Raw genomic sequence first — 22,817 nt, forward strand, 5'->3', positions numbered from 1 at the left:
AGTTTGAAGTTTTGCAATAACCGTAATGTTTGCTGTTGTCCGTTAGCCCATCTATGGTGGTTTGCGTTATCTGTTCGCATTAAGCTAGCAGACTTTTGTTAGATGAAATCATATGGTTTGGTAGAACATTTTGCTCTTTAAATATACAATGATTAATTGTCTTTTGTTTGACGTGTCAGTTTTACACTAAACTACCTTGGAGGGACAAAAACAGCTTGAAGCAAGTACGCTTTGTCTTTTCATTTCCTCAAAGTGATGTTAGTGATGTTGGTAGGCTCCCATTTCTTATCAACCAGCGAGTGAAAACGGGCGCTAAGGAATACATTAAAAAGTGTACTTCAATAAGTTTAGATTTCTTTAAAGCATGCTGGAGGGTCATTTTTCATCTATTGCGGGTGGATTTGGAATATATCCCTACGATAAATGGAGATTCACTGTACTGTTCGTCCCTTCTGTTAATAAAAATGCTTCTACTATATTTTGATCCCATCAGGAGGTGATGGAGATGGAGAGGCAACTCGGGGGTCGGCTGATTGACGAGCCTCACATCCTGCTCTTCAAAGACAGCTACCACAACCTGCGCCTGTCCATCCATGATATGCCCCAGGCCCACTGGAGGAGCAAGCTGCTAGCCGGCTATCAGGTAGGGGCCACGAGGCCGTGGGTCCAAGGGGGTTCGGTGCTCAGAATCCCAGCACAAGCAAGGACATGCAATAGAGCTCAACTCAACGTAATTTATAGAGCACTTTAAAACAACCACAGCTGCGCACATAGTGCTGTACATTATATAAAAATGAAACATAAAACAGTGAAACATCGGAGAAATTAAAACAACAGATTAATAGCAATGTTAAAAGCAATAGAAACAATAAAATACAAACAGTGCAGAGTCTCGTGCTGAGTTGAAAGCCAAAGAATAAAAATGATTTTAAGCCGAGTTTTAACAATGGACATTAAGGAGGCTTGCCTCATGTTTAGGGGGAGGTTATTCCAAAGAGACGGATGAAGAGAAGAATGTTTTGGGACTTCCAAGGTAATCTTATAAATATTGATGTACAATATTTCGCTACGTCTGGAGAGAAATCAAAGATAAACAACAAAAAGCTCATCAGGGCCCATCAGTGTCACCAACCTGGTGACTTTCACGCTAAATCTGGCGACTTTCCAACTCCTCTTTGAGACTTTTTTCCCCAAAAGCAACTAGCGACAAATCAATCGACAAAAAAATGTGGACTCGTCGGACCACCACACTTTGCATCAGTCCATCTTAGATGAGCTCGGGCCCAGAGAAGCCGGCGGCATTTCTGGGTGTTGTTGATAAATGGTTTTTGCTTTGCATAGTAGTTTCAAGTTGCACTTATTGATGTAGTGCCGAACTGTATTTACTGACATTGGTTTTCTGAAGTGTTCCTGAGCCCATGTGGTGATATCCACATATCCTTTACACATTGATGTCGGTTTTTGATGCAGCGCCGCCTGCGGGATCGAAGGTCACGGGCATTCAATGTTGGTTTTCGGCCTTGCCGCTTACATGCAGTGATTTCTCCAGATTCTCTGAATCTTTTCAATATATTATGGACGGTAGATGATGAAATCCCTAAATTCCTTGCAATTGTACGTTGAGGAACATTGTCCTTGAACTGTTCGACTATTTTCTCGCGCACTTGTTCACAAAGAGGTGAACCTCGCCCCATCTTTGCTTGGGAATGACTGAGCAATTCAGGGAAGCTCCTTTTATGGCACCCACCTGTTCCCAATTAGCCTGTTCACCTTTGGGATGTTCCCAACCGCTGTTTGATGAGCATTCCTCAACTTTCTCAGTCTTTTTTGCCACCTGTCCCAGCTTTTTTAGAACATGTTGCAGCCATAAAATTCTAAGTTAATGATTATTTGCTAAAAACAATAAAGTTTATCAGTTTGAACATGAAATATCTTGTCTTTGTAGTGTATTCAATTAAATATAGGTCGAACATGATTTGCAAATCATTGTATTCTGTTTTTATTGCAGCCATTTGCTAAAATCATTTAAGTTCATTTTTTCCCTCATTAATATACACACAGCACCCCATATTGACAGAAAAAAATGGAATTGTTGACATTTTTGCAGATTTATTTTTAAAAAAAAACAAAAACTCTTAAATATCACATAGCCATAAGTATTCAGACTCTTTGCTGTGACACTCATACATTTAACTCAGGTGCTGTCCATTTCTTCTGATCATCCTTGAAATGGTTCAACACCTTCATTGGAGTCCAGCTGTGTTTGATTATACTGATTGGACTTGATTAGGAAAGCCACACTGTCTATATAAGACCTTTCAGCTCACAGTGCATGTCAGAGCAAATGAGAATCAAAGGAACTGCCTGAAGAGCTCAGAGACAGAATTGTGGCAAGGCACAGATCTGGCCAAGGTTACTGCTGCACTTAAGGTTCCTAAGAGCACAGTGGCCTCAATAATCCTTAAATGGAAGACGTTTAGGACGACCAGAACCCTTCCTAGAGCTGGCCGTCCAGCCAAACTGAGCAATCGGGGGAGAAGAGCCTTGGTGAGAGAGGTAAAGAAGAACCCAAAGATCACTGTGGCTGAACTCTAGAGATGCAGTCGGGAGATGGAAGAAAGTTCTAAAAAGTCAACCATCACTGCAGCCCTCCACCAGTCGGGGCTTTATGGCAGAGTGGCCCGACGGAAGCCTCTCCTCAGTGCGAGACACATGAAAGCCCGCGTGGAGGTTGCTAAAAACACCTGAAGGACTCCAAGATAGTGAGAAAATAAGATTATCTGGTCTGATGAGACCAAGATAGGACTTTTTGTCCTTAATTCTAAGCGGTATGTGTGGAGAAAACCAGGCACTGCTCATCACCTGTCCAATACACTCCCAACAGTGAAGCATGGTGGTGGCAGCATCATGATGTGGGGGTGTTTTTCGCCTGCAGGGACAGAATGACTGGTTGCAATCGAAGGAAAGATGAATGCGCCCAAGTAGATGGATATCCTGGACAAAAACCTTCTCCAGAGTGCTCAGGACCTCAGACTGGGCCAAAGGTTCATCCTCCAACAAGACAATGACCCGAAGCACACAGCTAAAATAATGAAGGAGTGGCTTCAGAACAACTCCGTAACTGTTATTGAATGGCCCAGCCAGAGCCCTGACTTAAACCCAATTGAGAATCTCTGGAGAGACCTGATAATGGCTGTCCATAAACGTTCACCATCCAACCTGACAGAACTGGAGAGGAGCTGCAAGGAGGAATGGCAGAGGATCCCCAAATCCAGGTGTGAAAAACTTGTTGCATTATTCCCAAAAAGACTCATGGCTGTATTAGCTCAAAAGGGTGCTTCTCCTAAATACTGAGCAAAGGGTCTGAATACTTATTGCTGTGTGATATTTCAGTTTTTCTTTTTTAATAAGTCTGCAAATATTTCAACAATTCTGTTTTTTTCTGTCAATATGGGGTGCTGTGTGTACATCAATGAGGGAAAAAATTAACTTAAATGATTTTAGCAAATGGCTGCAATATAACAAAGAGTGAAAACTTTAAGGGGGGCTGAATACTTTCCGTGCCCACTGTAGACTACCATACAAATGAAAAAAAATAACTGAGGTGTAATTCTTCATGCATTTTATATCTTATGAATGAGAAAAAAGAAACTACTGTGGAACATTAAAACATAAAAAAAACTGTCTTACCTGAATAATTTGTCCTGAAAAAGTCAAACTGAGACTATAATAATCAACAAAGCAAAATATCTCTCTGAAACATTTTTTTTTTTAATATGCAGCTTGTTCTTTGTGGTCCCAGTTGATCCCAGCTGAAGAGTGTTTTTGTCTCCTTAGCAGGATGATGCACAATTTGAATTGACGGAACCTTTTCAGTGTGTGACGCTTGGAGAGTGCACGTTATTGTTCACTGACTCTGCCACGTTATAGCTTAGTCGGTGCAGTAACCCAGAGCTGCGAGCCGATTGATTATCCCAGCTGCTGCACCCTCAAAGGGAGCTTAGAAATACGGAATGGGAAATAAATATCTGGAATGTGCCAACCTGGATCCTGGGAGCTGTCCACGTTCACTGCACTGCGGTCTAGTGAGGGGAGTTCAAAGAGGACTAGAAAATGGCCTGGCTGTAAGTTGGTGCTGCACAGGGTCCCTGTAGAGAAAAGCCAGGTTGTGCCAAGCAAGCACAGCGGTAACATGGAACCCGGAACAAAATCTTCCTCCGGACTGAGCCTGCATATTTGGAAGCGCTTACACTCACAGCAGTGCAGTGGGAAAACGGCCTTTAGTCCCGTATTTCACCTTTTTCCTGCACCTTCTGTCTGCCTGGGTAATAGTGCCCCTAGTTGGACATTCGCATGTACTGCCGCCCAGAGCCTCTCTTAAACACAGTTCTTGTCAACTGTTAAAGGGAGGGTGAAGAAATGAGCTGATTTTTTTCCCCCTCTTTCTTTCCTTTCATTCCCCATGATCTCTGGGGATAGGCGTATAAGCCATGAATATGGAGCAACAGAGAGAACGATGTTGGAATCATCAGCTTTGAATACATTCTAGGAAACACACTCTGGTTGCTGGGTTTTTTTGTTTTTTTTTTAGACAGCGCAAGGACTTACTTTGCATGCATTCACTAGAGGGGGGAAAGTCTAAAGAAACACGTCTTGATCAAGCAATTAATTGTTGATCAGGCATTAACCTGAGTATGGATTTGTTTTTGCTCCAAATTTAAATAAATGCATGAATGAATGAATAAATAAATAAATGGTCTTAAAATATTCACATTATAGTTCAAATAGTCGTAGTAAATTCAAACTAGTCAGCACAGTGTATAAGTGGTTTTGCCGCACAGTCGCGGCAAAGCCATGCTTGTGTGTTTGTTTCCGGTTTCCCCCCCACATTCCCAAAAGATGCATGTTTGGTTTATTGCAAACTGTACTCCAAATCAGGGGTCACCAACCTTCTTGAAAGTGAGAGCTACTTCTTGGGTACTGATTAATGCTTAGGGCTACCAGTTTGACACACACTTCTGAAGTAACATCTTTGCTCAAATTACCTTTAATCATGTGATTCTAAATAATTAATGATAGTCATCTATGTGGAGACACCGTTAGGTTTCCACAATAAATATCAACAGTGGTTCAGCAAGGTATGAAACGGACATATATCAACACTTTATTTCTAGTATTTGTTTATTTTAGTATTTAAGTACTATCATGTTAATATTCAATCATAATATTATCTTGTTATTAAGTATTATCACAATACCAAAATTGAAACGATACTGTGGTAAAAACCTAAAATATCATTAAAAGCAGCATCTTAGATGACAAATCATTGAATTTCCAATTTTTAACCCAAAAATATCTTAACATTAGTCAGTTGGATAAATCTCTCTTAGCCTATATATATAAGCTTGTTACACTGTTTTACTAAAGCCTTTATCTTAATTAAATGTATGATGACGCAGTACAGGTGCGTAGTTGGTGGCTGAATGCTCTACTCTCCTCTACAAACAACACTATGGATTCATTGCCTCGACAAATGCAACCAGTGGAGCACAAGTTTGCTTGTCACAAAATTATTCAGGCTTGTTTGACTTCTATTTAAAAGTACTGTATTGGATGTTTTCCCTTCTGGACTGTGCAGACTTGGTAAGTCAGCCGTGTAAGCAAAATGTTTCCACATCTCTGTGGCTCTTTTCTTTCTTAAAGTGCTGCGGATTGGTGCAAAAGCTTGTGGCCATTTCTTTCTCAACACTCAACTATAGGGAGTGACGCTTTTTTGGCAGGCGCAGCCCACTACAGGGAGCACTGTGCCTGGCTGCAGGCACGTAGACTGCTTACTATCACTCTTACCGTACCGAAAACAAGTTGTTTCGGGTCATTTTTAGCAGCAAGGGATCGTGGTACTTTTCTAGTACTAGTATACAGAGCAACCCTGTGCATAGATTTTCACATTAACACTTCAACATTCCTAGGAAATCACAATGTCCCATCACTGGTGAGCTATTTTTAGAATAGGCACACGAATGACTTGTGTGAGATTATCATGACATTTTGCTCCTAACTTTGTTGAATCTTTTCCAAGGGGCCTTAAACTAATTTTCTTTTTCTTTTTGATTTTTGCTATTCGTGGTAGGGCTCATGTGTCATGCAGTAGTGGAAAATATGTTACTAGTAAGAAAATCATTTAAGTAGTATGCTGAATTATATTAGTAGTTAGGGCAAAGAGAGTACTACAGTAGTGCATGGACTTTAAGATGGATATCAAGGATTATTGAATAACTGGTTTCCATAAAAAGTGGCATTAGTCGTGGAAAAAAATGTAACTCGTAAGACAGATGTTATACTTGTGTGTCCTAGCTGTTGTGCTTGTCCACTCAATTGTCTCACTAATGGAGACGAAGAGCTTACTGTACTCGTACATTGACCTTAACCTGGATATCAAGGATATCGAATACCTGTAAATGCTTCCATAGTTGCGGGTGTTTTGCGTGTTTGAATCACGTGACGCATTTGCGCTTGCTGCAGGAGATCCCGTTCTACCACATCTGGAATGGCTCCCAGCGGTACCTGCACTGCACGTTCACTCTGGAGCGCCTCAGCCTCGGCACCTGCGAGCTCACCTGCCAGCTGTGTGTGTGGCAGGTGGAGGGCGAAGGACAGAGCTTCAGCCTCGACTTTAACATCGCCAAGGTAAAACTGAGGAGCTCCATCGGAAGACGCCTTTGTCCTTTCACAATTGCGCAACTTTTCATGAGAGGTGTTCCTCTTTGTTGTTGTTGTCACAAGCAGGACACCCGAGCCGTGGACTCCGAGTTCCTGTTAATGGACACTAATGCCACTGCCCTCGCAGGGCCCAGCGCCTTTCAGATCCCGTACCTCATCAGGCAAAAGATCTGCAGCAGCTTGGACGCCCCGTGTCCCAACGGAGCCGACTGGAGAATGCTCGCACAAAGACTCAAGCTTGAGAGGTAAAGAGCGAGTGTTACTTGATCACTCATTAGGGCAGTGCGTTGGAACAAGCCAAGCAAATAATTCAGTACAACTGCATTGAACTGACTCGATGAGCAGAGTGCTTGCATCATAATACATTCAGTACATACTACATATTTGAAATGACAAACAGGCACTTGTGCCAACAAAGTAGCCAGTTTCTCGATGAAAGGTCAGCTCATTGAGCATGATTAAAATACAGTGGTGCCTTGAGATATGAGTTTAAGTCATTCTGTGACCACACTATCTAAAAACACCTATCTCAAATCATCTTTCCCTTTGAAATGAATAGAAACACCATTCATCCATTGCAGCCAGTGTTTTTATTTTGATTTTTTTAAATGCACTTTAACAGTATTGTAAAATCACCGTAAAAACACTTGCTCTCCAGATAACCTGCAGACACACAAAAAATGCAAGCACAAAATGTGACTGGACCAAATATATTTTCCTTCCTTGTTCTTCTGTGGGGTCTCTTGGCATTTGGCAAACCAGATTAATGGTACATTAACGCCACCAACTGATGTTGTCCTTTCAATGCAAGGAAACTAATGTGAATTCATGGTGGCTGGATGATGTGAATTCTGCTGTTAACATCTAGTGGCGGGGGTCTGAAGTGTACTCGCATCTCAAATTTTTGCTCATGTCTCAAGTCAAGGCGGCACAGCGACCGACTGGTTAGCATATCTTCCTCACAGTTCTGAGGACCGGGTTCAAATCTGGCCTTGCCTGTGTGGAGTTTGCATGTTCCCTCCGTGCCTGTGTGGGTTTTCTCCAGGTATTCCGGTTTCCTCCCACATCCCAATAACATGCATGGTAGGTTAATTGAAGGGCAGGAGTAGTAGGAGTAGTGGAAAAAAATCGAAACTATTTATTCCATAACTACAAACTTTTCTCTTTGTCAATTTTTTTAATCCTGGTGAATGACTTGGGAGTCACGTTATACAAACATACAACACAACCAGTTGCGCCACTATTTTGTGTTCAATTCCACGTCACTGTCACAGAGTCTGTGGCTCAGCCGAACTAACACGAACATAAAGATTTGCGATCATAAATATTGAACAGAAATATTAACAATTGTCAGCCACAACTATTTTCTAAGCAGATCGGGTTCGGAAACTCATTCTTAACACACACCACAGGATAATCACTCAGGATAATCTTTCAGCGACATCAGCCTTTGCTGACTTTGATCAGGTGACGAAAATGCTCAAATTTGACCTAAATGTCAGTATGCTTGGACCCCACTTAAGCCAGAAGCAACCGTATTTGAGATGGATGTACACTCGTCCCTTTTATTTTGTACACTTCTAAAGTTCATTGTGACCATTTAAATAAAATTGTTATTCACTGAGTCTTGCTGTCAGTCAATATAGTTAAATGGTCATTTATTTCATCTGTAATGGTTTGCCGATGAATCCTTTGCTGTTACCAGGAACATGTACTCTGCACAGGCTGTGCTCGGAATAATTCACATACTCCCTACATAACGATATTTATATCGTGGACTATCTTACATCACTCATCAGTCAAATGAAAAATAGTTTTCAAACACTACTTGGGTGCGCCGTTAATTACGTCATTGCTGTTGCAATTTCAATGTCAGCTGGTGGATCATACGTAATCATTATGAACAAATAAACAAATCATAAAAACATATTGTTGGCAGATGAGTGGGTTTTAAAAACAATAATACAGGCAGAGCACTTTATGTTCATCAATGTTGTAATGTTATGCTTTATTTAAAGTATATTAAAGATATTTTTGCTACTTAATGTATATTAAAGATATTTTCCACCCTCAGTTCATGAATTTGTCTACCGCTGAAAATCTAACAATCTCCAGAAGCGGAAAATCTTATTTTTTTTATTCTGTGCAGTGTATAATAGGATATATTTGATTTTCTGGTGACCATCGTTGCTTGCTACTTTTCAAACTGCATCGTGGGATACATCGAGGGAACTACCGTATTTTCACGACCATAAGGCGCACATAAAAGTCTTAAATGGACGGGCCGCCATATATTGCGGCGCGCCTTATGTGTGCACCGAGTTCCAAAATCTGTAAATGTTGTGTGACTTTGATGAGCGCTCCGCTTGACTGACTGGGAACATTTCCTGCCGACACGCTGCTTATATAGAGGAAAGGCAGACGTGACTGACGACAGCACACAGACGTTAAAGGGGGAAGGGTGTGCGTGAAGAAGGACGCTAAAGGCACGCCCCCAGAAGGTATATAGCGCCGGTATGTGCATTGTGCAAAACAACATCGGTGTGGTTTAGGACCCCCGAAAATGGCACCTACGAAGAGACACGCTTACGAAGCACAGTTTAAACTGCGAGTTATCAGTTACGCGGAGGAACATGGGAATCAAGCAGCCGCGAGAGAATTCAAGATCAACGAATCCATGGTTCGCAAGTGGAGGAAGCAGGAAAACGAGCTTCGCCAAGTCAAGAAGACGAAGCTGAGTTTCCGCGGAAACAAGGCGAGGTGGTCTTCCAACTCGGGCAATGGATTAATAAGCAAAGAACAGCCGGGAGAAGCGTCTCTACAGTCACCATTCGACTGAGTGCAATAACTCGGAGCTTGCCATCATTCCGGGTGGCTTGACGAAGGAACTCCAACCGCTGGACAGGGTGTTCAAAGTGAAGTTGCGAGCGGCGTGGGAGCGATGGATGACAGATGGCGAACACAGCTTTACTAAGACTAGGAGGCAGCGCCAGGCGCGTTACGCCAGAATTTGTGAATGGATTGTAGATGCTTGGGCTAACGTGTCTGCTTGCACTGTTGTTCGAGCTTTCGTAAAAGCCGGTATCATTTCTGAGGAGTCGCATGGCCACGAGACTGACTCCGACAATGACCAGAGGGAACCTGGTGTGTTTGATGGAAAACTTGCCCAGCTGTTCATTTCGGATACAGAAAATGAGGACTTTGATGGATTTGTGGATGAGGATTGATAAAAAAAAATAAGATGAGTACATTGTTAAATACTTCAATAAAGTACAACCGAACTCAGTTTTGCTCCCGCTGCCTTTTAAAAAAATATTGTTTTAGCGTGCATGCATGCTACCGTATGTTTTAAGCTAGCCTATGTTTTACCATGCCTGCGCCCAATAATACGGTGCACCTTATGTATGTGTTAAATGCAGAAATAGACCCGGTAACTGAGACTGCGCCTTTTAATACGGTGCGCCCTATGGTCGTGAAAATATGGTATATAAGGGGATAACTTCCTCCTTACTCACTCCACATTCAAACAGCACTACAAAATGGCGAGCTCACTATATAGGACACCTTAGAATTCTGAGCATTGCGTCATACTCACTAGCCCCCTTTATTCAATAGGTAGTTATGTAGATAACTTTATTTGAGCAATTTAAACATTGCAGAGTTGTTTTGTTCAGGTAAGCTTCTGAATGTATACAGCTTTGCTCTGTCAGTGCGACATTCTTCCTTAAAATGCTGAGGGCATGGAAAGGTAACAAGCAAAGAATCCATCAACAGCAAATCTGGCGTAGTGGCTCCATGCCAAGCTGCGACCGTGTTCGATGGCATATTTGAAAAGAAGTTGCAGCCATTGATCCCTTTTACACAAATTAAATTTCTACCCGCCTAATGAAACCAAATAGGTAAAGTTAATTTATCCGATCAACTTTATTTGCCCCGATTAATCACCCAGTGAATTGATGTAGTGCAGGTTTAATTAGCAATGCTTTGCTCAGCAGAATCAATTCTCAATTAGGCCTGAAGATGAGACGACAACAACCTCTAGGGTTGTTTGATCTGGCCTCAACTACATTTGTTACCGGGAAATAAAACATAGGAGCTTCCTATTTGCTCTTCTGCCATTCTCAAATTGTACATTTAATTTATAGTATCTTAATACTCCACAACATTATGAGCACTCCCACAATATAACGATATCCAATACAATAAATTGTATTCTCAAAGATAATAATGTCCACTTGTCACAGAGGTATTCATTGATCAGAATCAGAATCATCTTTGCCAAGTATGACAAAAACACACAAGGAATTTGTCTCTGATAGTTGGAGCTGCTCTCGTACGACAACAGACAGTCAATTGACAGAGAACACTTTCGAGACATAAAGACATTGGGGGGGGGGGGACAGACACTGAGCAATAAAAGGTTTGCAAGTAATTTGGTAATGCCAGTACAATTATTATTTTTTTTTCATAATTAAGCAAAGAGACGTCCTCTCGCAATTAGAGCCGTTTGAAATGACTAATATAGCAATAGTCCAGTGCAATGACCATTGTGCAAATGGCGCAGAGACTTCAAGAAATGAATGCAGTTTAAAGTGACTAGCAGTGCGATAATCTGGGACAATGTCGATTGTGCAAATGTTGCAGATGCTACTTTGGCACATGAGTGACAAGTATTGGTCAACAACAGATATGCAAATAGTACAACGTGGCGAGACTACTACATTGAGTGCATGAGTAAGGTATAATTGGCCGACACAAATGTTACAACAAACTCAAGACAAAAAATTGGCAGCATGTTGCAATGGAGTGAACTGTTTAAGAAGTCAATGGCAAGAGGGAAGAAGCTGTTGGAAGGTCTGCTTGTTTTAGTTTGCATTGTTCAGTAGCGCCTACCTGAGGTAAGGAGCTGGAAGAGGTGGTGACCAGGATGTGGAGGGTCCAAGAGGATTTTGCATGCTCTTGTCTTAGTTCTGGCAGCCTGCAAGTCCTCAACGGTTGGTAGGGGGGTACCGACAATCTTTTCGGCGGTTTTGATTGTCCGTTGGAGTCCTTTTTTGTAGCAGCATCAAACCAGACTGTGATGGATGAACACAGGACTGATTCGATGACTTGTGATAAACTTCCTCAACAGATTCTGTGGCAGGCCGTGGTTCCTCAGAAGCCGTAGGAAGTACATCCTCTGCTGGGTCTTTTTGAGGATGGTGTTGATGTTGATCTCCCACTTCAGGTCCTGAGAAACTGTAATTCCCAGGAACTTGAAGGTCTCGACAGTTGACACAGCGTGAGGGGCAGCTGTGGCGAAGGATGCCTCCTGAAGTCCACGATCATCTCTACAGTCTTGAGCGTGTTCAGCTCCAGGTTGTGTCGGCCACACCACAGCTCCAGCCGCTTCACTTCCTGTCGATACAAAGACGTGTCACCGTCTTTGATGAGGCCGATGATTGTGGTGTCATCTGCAAACGTCAGGATTTTGACAGCCTGGTGGATTGAGCTGCAGTTGTTCGTGTAGAGAGAGAAGCGCAGCGGAGAGAGGACACAACCTTGGGGTGTCCCAGTGCTGATGCTGCGTGTGGATGAGGTGGTGTCCCCCAGCCTCACCTGCTGTGTCCTGCCCGTCAGGAAGCTGTAAATCCACTGGCAGATGGCAGGCGAGACGCTGAGCTGGAGAAGCTTGGAGGAGAGGTATTCGGGGATGATGGTGTTGAACGCAGAGCTGAAGTCCACGAAAAGGATCCTCGCGTAGGTCCCCACGTCATCGAGGTGTTCTAAGATGAAGTGCAGTCCCATGTTGACTGCGTCATCCACAGACCTGTTTGCTCGGTAGGGAAACCGCAGGGGGTCCAGCAGGGGACCTGTGACGCTCCTGAGTTGGTCCAGCACGAGGCGTTCAAAGGATTTTAGGACCACAGATGTCAAGGCAACAGGCCTGTAGTCATTCAGACCCGAGATTGCAAGTTTCTTAGGGACTGGAATGATGGTGGAGCATTTGAAACAAGATGGTACTTCGCACAGTTCCAGAGATCTGTTGAAGATCTGTCTGAAGACTGGAGCGAGCTGGTCCGTGCAGACTTTGAGGCAGGATGGCGACACAAGGTCTGGGCCTGCTGCTTTGTTAATCTTTTGTTGCGCCAAATAATATGGTGCGCCTTATGTATGGCTTAAGTACAGAAATATAGTACATTACAGTAATTGAGACTGCGCCTTACAATCCGGTGCATCTTATGGTGCGGAAAATATGGTATGTTTGGCAGTGAACCACGGTTTGTTGTTATTGAAAGTGCAAAATGACTGTTGGTACACACACATCTTCACAGAAGCTGATACACAATGTGACAGTGTCCCTATATTCATTCAGGCTGCCAGCTGAATTTTCAAAGAGACTCCAGTCTGTGCGGTCTAGACAGCTTTGAAGTTCAATCTTTGCTTCGTTGGTCCACTTTCTCACTGTTTTCACCGTAGGCTTCGCACATTTAAGTTCTTGCCTGTATGTTGGTATTGTGTGAATTAAGCAATGATCAGACGAGCCCAGAGCTGCGCGAGGTATAGCATGCTATGCGTTATTTAGCGTAGTGTAGCAGTGGTCTAAAATGTTATTTTCCCTGGTAGGACAGTCAATGTGCTGCCTGTATTTAATGCACTGGTGTAGAATATCATACTGAGAGCTGTCTTTTGTACCCCAATTAGTAACGTGAGTCAAAAATATTACGTACAGCTCTCAATATGATACAGAACAGTTCCACATCACTGAAAATTACAAGGCCAATAATAAGCATAATTATTACAACTTTGGCAGTGTCAATTAACACTGAGAATTTTTGTTTTTGTAATGGCAGAAATTCTGATTGTGGTGTGTTGGAGATCACTATATTGCATACGGTGACATCATTTTGTAGTTGTTGTACATGCAATAATGTTTCTATAATTTATTCATTATCTAATGTCCCTTTGGGTGTTGAAATTATTGAATATAATAAACTTGTTGCTAAAACATTTGAAAAACTAAATAATAGCAAGAAGCTTGCCCTCCAAAATTGTGCAGAACGACACTGCTCTCCTTCAATAGTGCAAACAAACACTGTTAGTGACCTTTGTCAAGGTGGAAAGTATTCGGTGGTGTGCAAACGTCGAGTTGTTTGAATGTTTTTAGTCCACGTGTGCTGTCTTTGAGAGTTAAGGCTGTAGACGCGGCAAGGCAAACAGAAAAAAGGGCATTAAATCTAATCAGTGTGTGCGAGTACATTAGGGATCAGGCAGCACTTAACATCAAATATAGAGCCCATTGGGGCAGCCACTTTGTTGTCATTGATTGGACTCGATGGGAAAAGGTTGAGCACCTAAAATGGCAAAAGGTCACTTCCTACCGTGTGAACTGTGAGAAGTCCATATCGGGTTTACTCAATGGGATTTAGGACCCATTTCAACATCAAATAATGACGAATGGGGCTTTTGCTTTAAAGCTGCTTTTGGGCTTCAAATGAAAATTGCTTTTTAGTTTTGTTTTACAGCAGTTGGAGGACCCTAATCCAATTCGGATGTAACAATTTGCTGCACGCTACAACTTCACAAGTTGGTGAAAGCTAGTAGAGACTCACTGGAATAAATGCCAAAAGTAAAGTATTGAAAAACATTTTAATTAACTAATCAGTCAAGAATCGGGCCTCCCTCTGAATCTTCATTTGACTTTTGAGTCAATTGTATTCTTCTGTGTGAACAGTTTGAACAAGGCGCTTTTCTCTTCCCCATGCATAAAAGTGTCCAGAAAGGCACGATTGGGTGTGGAAAAACTTCAGAGCCCTGACCTCAATCCAAACCAATCAAATACCTTTGAAATGAACTACAACAGACCCAAATGTATGGAAATACATTGTGTATTGCCATATTATCGACGTATAGTATATAGACATTAAAGACCAAAATTACTCATACTTTGAACACGTTGAGTTTAAGTGAATTCTTTGTTGAGTAGGGATCTGGCAGTAAATGACACACAGACATGGAAAAAGACTAAGATGTGTTAAAGGACACTTTTTTACCCCACGAATTCCTCAATAGAAGGTATCTAGCCGTCTTTAAAAAATAAAAAGTGCAACCGGCATAGCATGGATTACATTTTCAGTTGTGAAGGTAGCACCTCATCACCAAGCTTCCTGAATAAACTTGTCAATTATTTTAGCGGATCCATAAAAGCAGTGCATCCAGCGGTTTCATCGCCAAACAAAATACTGTAGCTCTGCTTACCTTTCGGCTTTGACATTATAGTGCATCAGACAGTGTATCTTCCATTTCCTCATCAGGGATTGTAATCAGTATAATAAATTCAACTAAAAATTAAATCCCAGCAATTGCTTGAAAATGGCCTGTCTTGTCCTGTATGGAGAAACGGTGTCGGGGGCGGGATTGTGAAAATTAGGCAACTTAAGTCACAATTCTGCACAATGTAGAACAGCTCACTTACAGACAAATTTTTGGGAATAGGCATCTAACAAAAGTTTACTTGATTGTGTAATTAAACAATTAATGGCACTCCAGAGAGCCAACTACAAGCAATTCAAAAGTAAATTTTCTGTACTGTGTCCCTTTTTCGAGAATGTCTTAATGTCATTTTCTTATTGTCTCTGGCTGGAAGACCCGTTCAACAAAAAAATAATAATTTCAATCCCTTTAAAGAGGACATATTATGAAAAATGTCTTGTACTGTATATTTTTTTAAAGGTCTCTGTCTGTAAGCGAGCCGTTCTGCACTGTTATGGAAAAGTGGAGCTGCACTGAACAAAAAAGAAAATGTTTTAAATTATGGAAATAAAATATGTCTCCTTTAATTGGAAATGTGTCCCGAGTATGAATCATTTTGTAGCCCAAATAATTCTGATTCATTTCAACTGATTGCTGTTCTTCGTGTAATTGTTATTGTTGTGCATGCAGACACATGGGCTTCTTTGCGTCCAAAGCGAGCCCGACCTCGGCCATCCTCGACCTGTGGGAGGCGCAACATTTCCACAGCGGCAACATCAACCAGCTGGCCGCCGTCATGGCGGACATCGGCAAGCAGGAAGCCATGATCTTCCTGGTGTCGGACGGCGAGTGCTAACAGGCTGAGAGGAAACGGCGGAGAAGACAAGCAGGGTGGAAGAATACATGCAGTGGAAATAGACCATCTGAGCTGTCTGTTTTAGATCAGGCAATGTAGGAGGACACAGTTTTAATTATTTCCACTGAGAGAATCATATTCAAGCAGCTCAGTAACACCCCCAAATTATTTCATACATAATTCCATGTCTTATGTAGCACTTAATGTTGTCTAACAATGACAGAGTCATTTAATTCCTTTGAAAAATGAAATCTATAGAAAGCCCTTAGAGTCTTTATTCAATATCCTTGATATCCATCTTATGTTTCAGGTACTAATGCACTCTTTGGGTCATATTCTCCCATTCGTGCATAAGTCTGAGGCTGGCTGTAAATCATGGAGCATGGCGTTTTCTTGAGACATGTGAATGTCATAGAAATCAATTTGGAAAACATAAAGTCACACACGTATGAAATATGAAAATACCTTCCGTAACAGATGTGTCGTCGCCAGATTTGAGTGGATGGGAGAATGCGCGCAGCCAGAAAAGCGCTCAGCTGCGCGCATTTTCTGACTTACGCACACAGTAGAATATGGCTCTTTGTCCTCACTAGTATAACGACTGTCTTACTACTAACTAGGTGATTACTTCTAAACATAATTTTATTTATATATATATATATATATACACACATACACACACATATATACACACACACGGGTCTACTAGTACTACTAGTGTGATTATAAAATTGTTCTATTTCACTTGTAGTAGAAGTGCTAGTGGGCAGAAATGTCATACAGTAGTGGATACAAAAAGCTTAAGGTCTCATCTTTTTTAAAATCTTCCCCCCCCCACCCCACGGCAGCTTCCGTAGTCTGCTGACGCACACTAGGAGCTAGTTTACTTAAGAGCCACTGTTTCCTTTTCAATTTCAGCACCTTTTATTTATGTTCAGTGACAGTTGTTGTTGTTACATATTAATCCCAAAGGGAATATTTTTTATTCATTATTGTTAAATTATAGATTTACAATTATTTAAACTGTATTATAAATGTATTGGTGGTTGTGTTTAAAGGGCCACTTCCAAGTTTTGAACAATGTCATTGTCATTTGCATTTTCTTTTTATTGGAGGAGATAAAATAGATTAAATTCAAAAATCAGACTTTTGGGAATAAAATAAGGGATTTTATTTTCAAGGCCTTACTACAGTAATAAGACAGTCACTCTACCAGTGCTAGTGAGGACAAAGACCATACTAGTACATGTACATGAAGTGCATATCAAGGAGATCTGCTACAGTATTTAAAGCAGGAGCTTTCTGCAATACGATGGAACGTCCATCTGAGGACCCCAAATTACCAACCCCCCGCCACACTTTGTCTCAATGTTACATGTGTGTTCTCTACAGCGAGGACTCCCTCATTTCTTCACTTAAGTTCACGTGCCATCGCTAATGAAGGCGCTGCGGGGCCTCTAAACACTTGGGAAGCAACGGATGACATCACAGTCCTAAGTGACGTGTCCTTTAATTGCTTTAATTGTGAGGCACACTTAATGTTTGTTGTTGACCGAATAATCTGCGGTAGATAGCGTCTACTTAAAGGGCCACTTTGTTTATAGAGTCGTTTTTATGAAGAAGCCATGTTTGGTGCGCTTTTCTGTTCCGGTACCACGTTTCTTGCAGCTGCATTTACAACCAGGCCGCATACACAAAGAGAACATCCGGAGTTTCGATCCCCAGTTCAGCCATTTTGCGTGTGAGTGCGCTCCTCCTCAGGGTTGCATGTGATGTCCATAAAGTTGTCAGGAGACCCCCTGCCCGCCCTCGCTCCCTCATTCAAGACACACTCAGTCAAACAGCTGGCGTAGGCTCCAAAGCCCCTCGACACACCGGAGCTTCTTTTTATGATTGTCCTGATTTTTGGAATGTACTTTTATGTTTCCGTGTGCTTTGCAAAGGGGACACTTAGTTTTAATGTGCCGACACTGTAATTCCACAGCTACTGCAGCTTCAGGACTATTAGGGCCACAAACCAATAGAAAATTAAGAAACAGTTCCAGAATAATGCTGTGATATTATAACAGTCCTAATATAATGAGAATTTATTTGTTATGTCATTATAATAGTCTGACTTTTTGGAAAAAGATAGAGGCAAGTCATAATGTGGCGAGAATGAAAAGTCACAATGTTACATGGAAAAAGGTTGTAATGTCCCAAGAAAAGTTGGAATGTGATGAAAGTCATAAATGGGAAAATTGAAACTTTTTTTTCCTGGCTTTCCTGAAATCTTAAAAGAAAATACATATATTTTTATTGCATACATCTTGTAAAATTGACCTCATATTGTGACTAAATTCTTCTAGAATGACTACTTTATGCATGTAAAATATTTTGTTCGAATTCATTTATGACTTTAATATTTTAGCACACTCAACATAACCTGTTGTAACCTGTTTTGCAGGGGGGGCGGGGGGCGGGGGTCCCGGGCCAAAGGAGCCACCCCGCCTCCCTGAAACGTGTGTCATCACTACAACAGCGTTTGGTACCATGACGACTAGGGGCGGAGCTACAAGCTAGTTTCTTGTTGAGCCCGCCCCAGAGTCAAAAACGCAAACTGTAGTGTATGTGAAATAAGTCAACTAGTAAAATGACAGATTTTTCTTGGACCATTGTAGGTATTAACATTATTTTAACTTCTTCTTTTTTTTCTCAAATGAAACTTTTCTCATATTTCAACTTAAAAAAGTTGTGTGTAGTATTAGCACTATAAATGTTTTATTATTTAGTCTTTTGCAACTATAATTTTATTTGTGTACAATTATGACTTTTTCATCATAAAATTCCCACTTTTTTCTTGTAAGATCAAATTTTCCCATGTTTTATTCTAATAAATTTGGATTTTTTTTTTTTTTTTTTTAGTAATACTGCATATTTTTTTCCACTTTTGATTGTGGCCCTAATACTCCTTGGTTATTTTTCCACCTGACTTTTATTTCCACTTTCTCCAACCACCAGAGAGCGTTTGGTCCCAAGATGCCACGACACCAAGTGTTTGTGTCATTTCTGACAGTAGTAGCCTTCTGACACAAAATGTTCATCTCACCAAATAAATCTTGTTGAAAAGGATCACATTCACATGTAATATAATACTTTTTCTATCACAGCCACATGCTGTCATTTTGCATAAAGTTTAGTGTGTGTGTCTGTGCGTGTGAGCTAAATTGGTAACCAAAGTTTTCCCTCATCCTTTTCATTGCAATGCTGTGTGGCGAGCATCCACATCTTTCTGTTATTTAAGCCGTAATGTTGACTGTGTGTGTTTGTGTGATCACTTTGTAAAGAAATGTAAATTATATTTTAATATGAAGCCAAATAATAATAATTTTTAAAAAAAAATGACACTTAAGTTCCGCGGCATTTGTCAAGTTAAATCGTGACGTGTTTGCCTATTTAACTGTTGTTTGGCGATCTAGCAGTGGAGACTTTTTGCAGTGTTATAAGGCTTTAGAGAGGCTCTTTATGTGTTTGTTGTTTGTTTGCCATCACTTACAAGTGTCAGCATTTACAGTACATATCGGCTGGAGGAAGACGGTGGCCTTGTTTGATAAGCCGTGGCAGTTGTTCAGTCGCTCTGAGTGAGTGGGTGAGTGAGTGAGTGAGTGAATGAATGAATGCACGTCCCACTAAACTGGCTGCCGGCATATCCCACATTTGCTTACATCACAACTGTACATTTTGTATCACTCGTTACTATTTCAAGTCAAGGTGTGTGTATGCGTGTTCATTACATGACGTTGCTATTGTTTTTTTCTTTTTGTCTGAGTAGGCTTTTGTATTTGTGAACTTTTTCTGTTTTTGAGTCAATGTTCCTTGCCTTTCTGCATTCAAAAATGCTGTACTTATTACATGCCACTGCGCTTATGCAATTGTATAATCCCTATTTTCTGTTTTATTTTGTTTTTGTTATATTACCTTTTGTGTTTTTACCGTCAATGTAAATTGTTGTCGAGACTTTTTGTGGCAAAGGAAAAACTTAAGCAAAGGGAGATTTTCTGTACTTTTTGGACAATGATGGATTTGTTGGTAGAGTTTTTGAAATTCGTTTCTAAGTGCTTTCAAGTATTTACTTGGCCTTATGTATATAGATATATATATCAATCTATGACATTTCAGAAAGGTATGTATAGTAATTGAACCTGAAATCTCTGTAAATAAATTATATATTGTTTATTCAAGGACTAAGTCTTTTACTTGCATCCTGTGTTGTCATGGCGACAAAAAGTAGTTTAAGGCTATTTTAAAAATCAGTTTGTACATTATATCTTGCAGATCTGACTTGACAAAGTAGGAAATGGAGAGATAGTAATAGATAGATTACAAGATTGATCACTGATTACTCTGGTGAAGGAAACGTTACATGTTAACTAGCACATTGTTGAAGCATCATAACATGTTTCTTCACTTACTCAAGCAGTTATTTAAAAAAAAAAAAAAAGTATAATGTAAAGCAATAGAAATACATATTCAACAACAGCCTGGAAATTAAAAACAAATTAATAAATGTAGGATGAGAGTAACTGTTTTTGTAATTAAATTCTATCTTTGAAAAGAAAAGACTGACTACACCCTAGACTGGTCGCCAGTCAATAGCATAGCCTATTGTGTTTTGGGAGAGGAAAAACATCTTGCAGCGTAAATACTATAGCGTATCCATCATATTGAAATTGAATCAGTAGTAAAACTTAGAGGTTCCCTCCCATTAATTTTGGGGGAAATTTGGGTTAGAAATGCCCAGAATGTTCTTTTTCAACCTATTCCAGTTGTTCTTTTACGCTTGTCAGTTGAAATGGATGGATTTCTTATTAATATTCAATCTATAAATAAGCTTTGCTCTGATTGGTTTGCAATCTAAAGAGGAAAACAGCTTGGCAAAACTACATCACACCGTCAGCAATTTCAAATCCTGTAGTTTGCAAGTGGTTTTGGTGTTCAAAGGCTATTGCGTTCAATCAACAAACCGCATAGATGTCAAACTTAAACCCCGTCACAACTCATTTTGACCTATGTTATGCATAAAACAGTACACAAAAATTTTTATTTTGATTGAAGGGGACCTCTAACAATGCCAAATATGTTGAGGAAGTTCACTTGATGAGGTCCAAAACCCCAATGACAGCTAAAATGGTGAGTGAGACGGTCATACAGTAAGAAACGTTTATTATATTCAACAGTTGGCAGCATGGTGATTGAGTGGTTAACAGGGTTGAGGGTTCAAATGCGGCATGTGGCCTTCCTGTCTGGAGTTTGCATGTTTTCGCTATGCTTGCCTGGGTTTTCACTGGGTATTTTGGCTTCCTCTCACATTCCAAAAACATGCTTGTTAGGTTAATTGAAAAACCTAAACCAGGGGTGTCAAACTCATTTTTGTCACGGGCCACACCATAGTTATGACTTCCCATGGAAGGCCGCAACTGTGAACCCATATAAATGAAAGATTACCACATATATTCTAATTACATACAGTATACACAACACAGTGATGAATAACCAGTTTTGAAATCAGAAGCCTATAAAAACATGTTTTTCAACGATTACATTTCTTTTCAAAGGGGGATTGGTACCAAAAAAAAATGATTGGAAATATCTCAATGGTATTACACCAGAACACAATGAGCAATTTTGATTTGCTTTCGCAGGCCACATAAAATGATGTGGCGGGCCGGATCTGGCCCCCGGGCCATCAGTTTGACAACTGTGCCTTAAACTGTCAATAAGTAGGTGTGCGTGTCAATGTTTGTTTATATATTCCACATTCATGGGTTGTATTGATTTTCTTGGTCAATGAAAGAACTTCTACTACTAATTACAAATTAATCAAATGTATTATTTTGCATGTCTGCATATGATAAAACAATGTCTTTTGTTTGTCTATAATACAGGTTTTTAAAGATTTTCGGACATTTCCCATAAAGTCTCATTAATTCCATTGGAAAGTTATTTTCCATACGTGTTCAACATTCCTAAACCCAACATCCAGTGGAAAGTTTCTGGAAATGAAAATGGGTGCAAAAAAAAAAAAAAAAACTCCAATGTAATCAGAGTGAACTGAAGGTAAACAATACAATGGCACGGTTGAATGGGTCGACTCGATCCAGTCGAGTGACACGTTGAGTATTTGGTAGGAGAGACAGGAGCAGAGCGCTAAGCTTCTAACATCCAAATTGAGCACAGGCTGCGTGTGACTGAGGAGGAGACGAAGATCTCGGACGAGGACGTCTCTCACACGGGGGCGAAGGCGTGGCCTTTGCAGAGGGGCTTGTCCTTCTTGGAGTAGAACGTCTTCCCCTCCAGGTTGATCTGGCACAGCTTCAGACACGAGAGGTCACAAACATGAGGGAATGGCTTACGTTGTCTTCGTGCACACCCGCACAATCGCATCACATCTGGGTGGACATTAACTACTAGAAAAACATGGCCGTAGACCTGTAAGGTATGGCCTGGGGGCCTCATTTTACATTTACTTTGGTTATCTTGGTCTGATATTTACATTTGTTTGATGAGCTTAAACATTAAAGTGGGGAAACCATGTAAAACAAAAAAAATAAGGCCATGAGCAGGGGGCAAATACTTCTTCACAGAACTGTATGTCAGATATTTTCTAGGCGTTCCCAGTATGCTAGGAGAAGATGTGAACGAGAAAGACTCACAGCGCAGACGAAGCACGAATCGTGCCAGCTGTAGCCCAGAGCCTCCAGGAAGCGGTCCCCGGCGTCGATCTTAAAGTCGCAGCCGTGACATTTGGTGCCGAACATCTTCTCGTAATCTGGAAAGAAAAAGCCCTTAAAACTGTGTTCTCTAAAGGGGACATGTTACGGAAAGTTGACTTTAACTGTGTTGTATACAAATAGTTATGTGTCTGAAGTACCTGCATGCCCGTCCGTCATGTGGGAAATGAAACGACCAAATAAATCTTTTTTTAGCTTCCTATTTCTGAAACTGCGTCTGGGCACGAGCGCAAGTTACA

General features: G+C 40.9%; 2 protein-coding genes across 9 annotated transcripts in view; one reads left to right on the top strand and one right to left on the bottom strand.

The window, feature by feature from the left end:
- Window positions 1–20,031, top strand: part of unc5a (unc-5 netrin receptor A) — a 205,753-nt gene extending 185,722 nt beyond the window's left edge. For 3 of the 6 annotated variants that reach the window (XM_061787189.1, XM_061787191.1, XM_061787193.1), the window contains 4 exons: window positions 494–643; window positions 6,523–6,687; window positions 6,784–6,965; window positions 15,643–20,031. In XM_061787189.1, coding sequence (XP_061643173.1) covers window positions 494–643; window positions 6,523–6,687; window positions 6,784–6,965; window positions 15,643–15,808 — 663 coding nt within the window. In that variant the 3' untranslated portion in view covers window positions 15,809–20,031. The remainder of the gene's footprint in view (window positions 1–493; window positions 644–6,522; window positions 6,688–6,783; window positions 6,966–15,642) is intronic. The other 3 variants (XM_061787190.1, XM_061787195.1, XM_061787194.1) reach the window with 1 other exon arrangement.
- Window positions 20,032–20,993: 962 nt separating this feature from the next.
- The window catches only part of pdlim7 (PDZ and LIM domain 7), a 47,462-nt gene continuing 45,638 nt past the window's right edge, over window positions 20,994–22,817 (bottom strand). For all 3 annotated transcript variants that reach the window (XM_061787197.1, XM_061787198.1, XM_061787196.1), the window contains exons 10-11: window positions 22,501–22,616; window positions 20,994–22,159 (exon numbers count right to left, since the gene is read on the bottom strand). In XM_061787197.1, the coding sequence (XP_061643181.1) occupies window positions 22,073–22,159; window positions 22,501–22,616 (203 nt within the window). In that variant the 3' untranslated portion in view covers window positions 20,994–22,072. The remainder of the gene's footprint in view (window positions 22,160–22,500; window positions 22,617–22,817) is intronic.

Source organism: Phyllopteryx taeniolatus, chromosome 10 (assembly GCF_024500385.1).
Source record: "Phyllopteryx taeniolatus isolate TA_2022b chromosome 10, UOR_Ptae_1.2, whole genome shotgun sequence".
Lineage (NCBI taxonomy): Eukaryota > Metazoa > Chordata > Actinopteri > Syngnathiformes > Syngnathidae > Phyllopteryx > Phyllopteryx taeniolatus.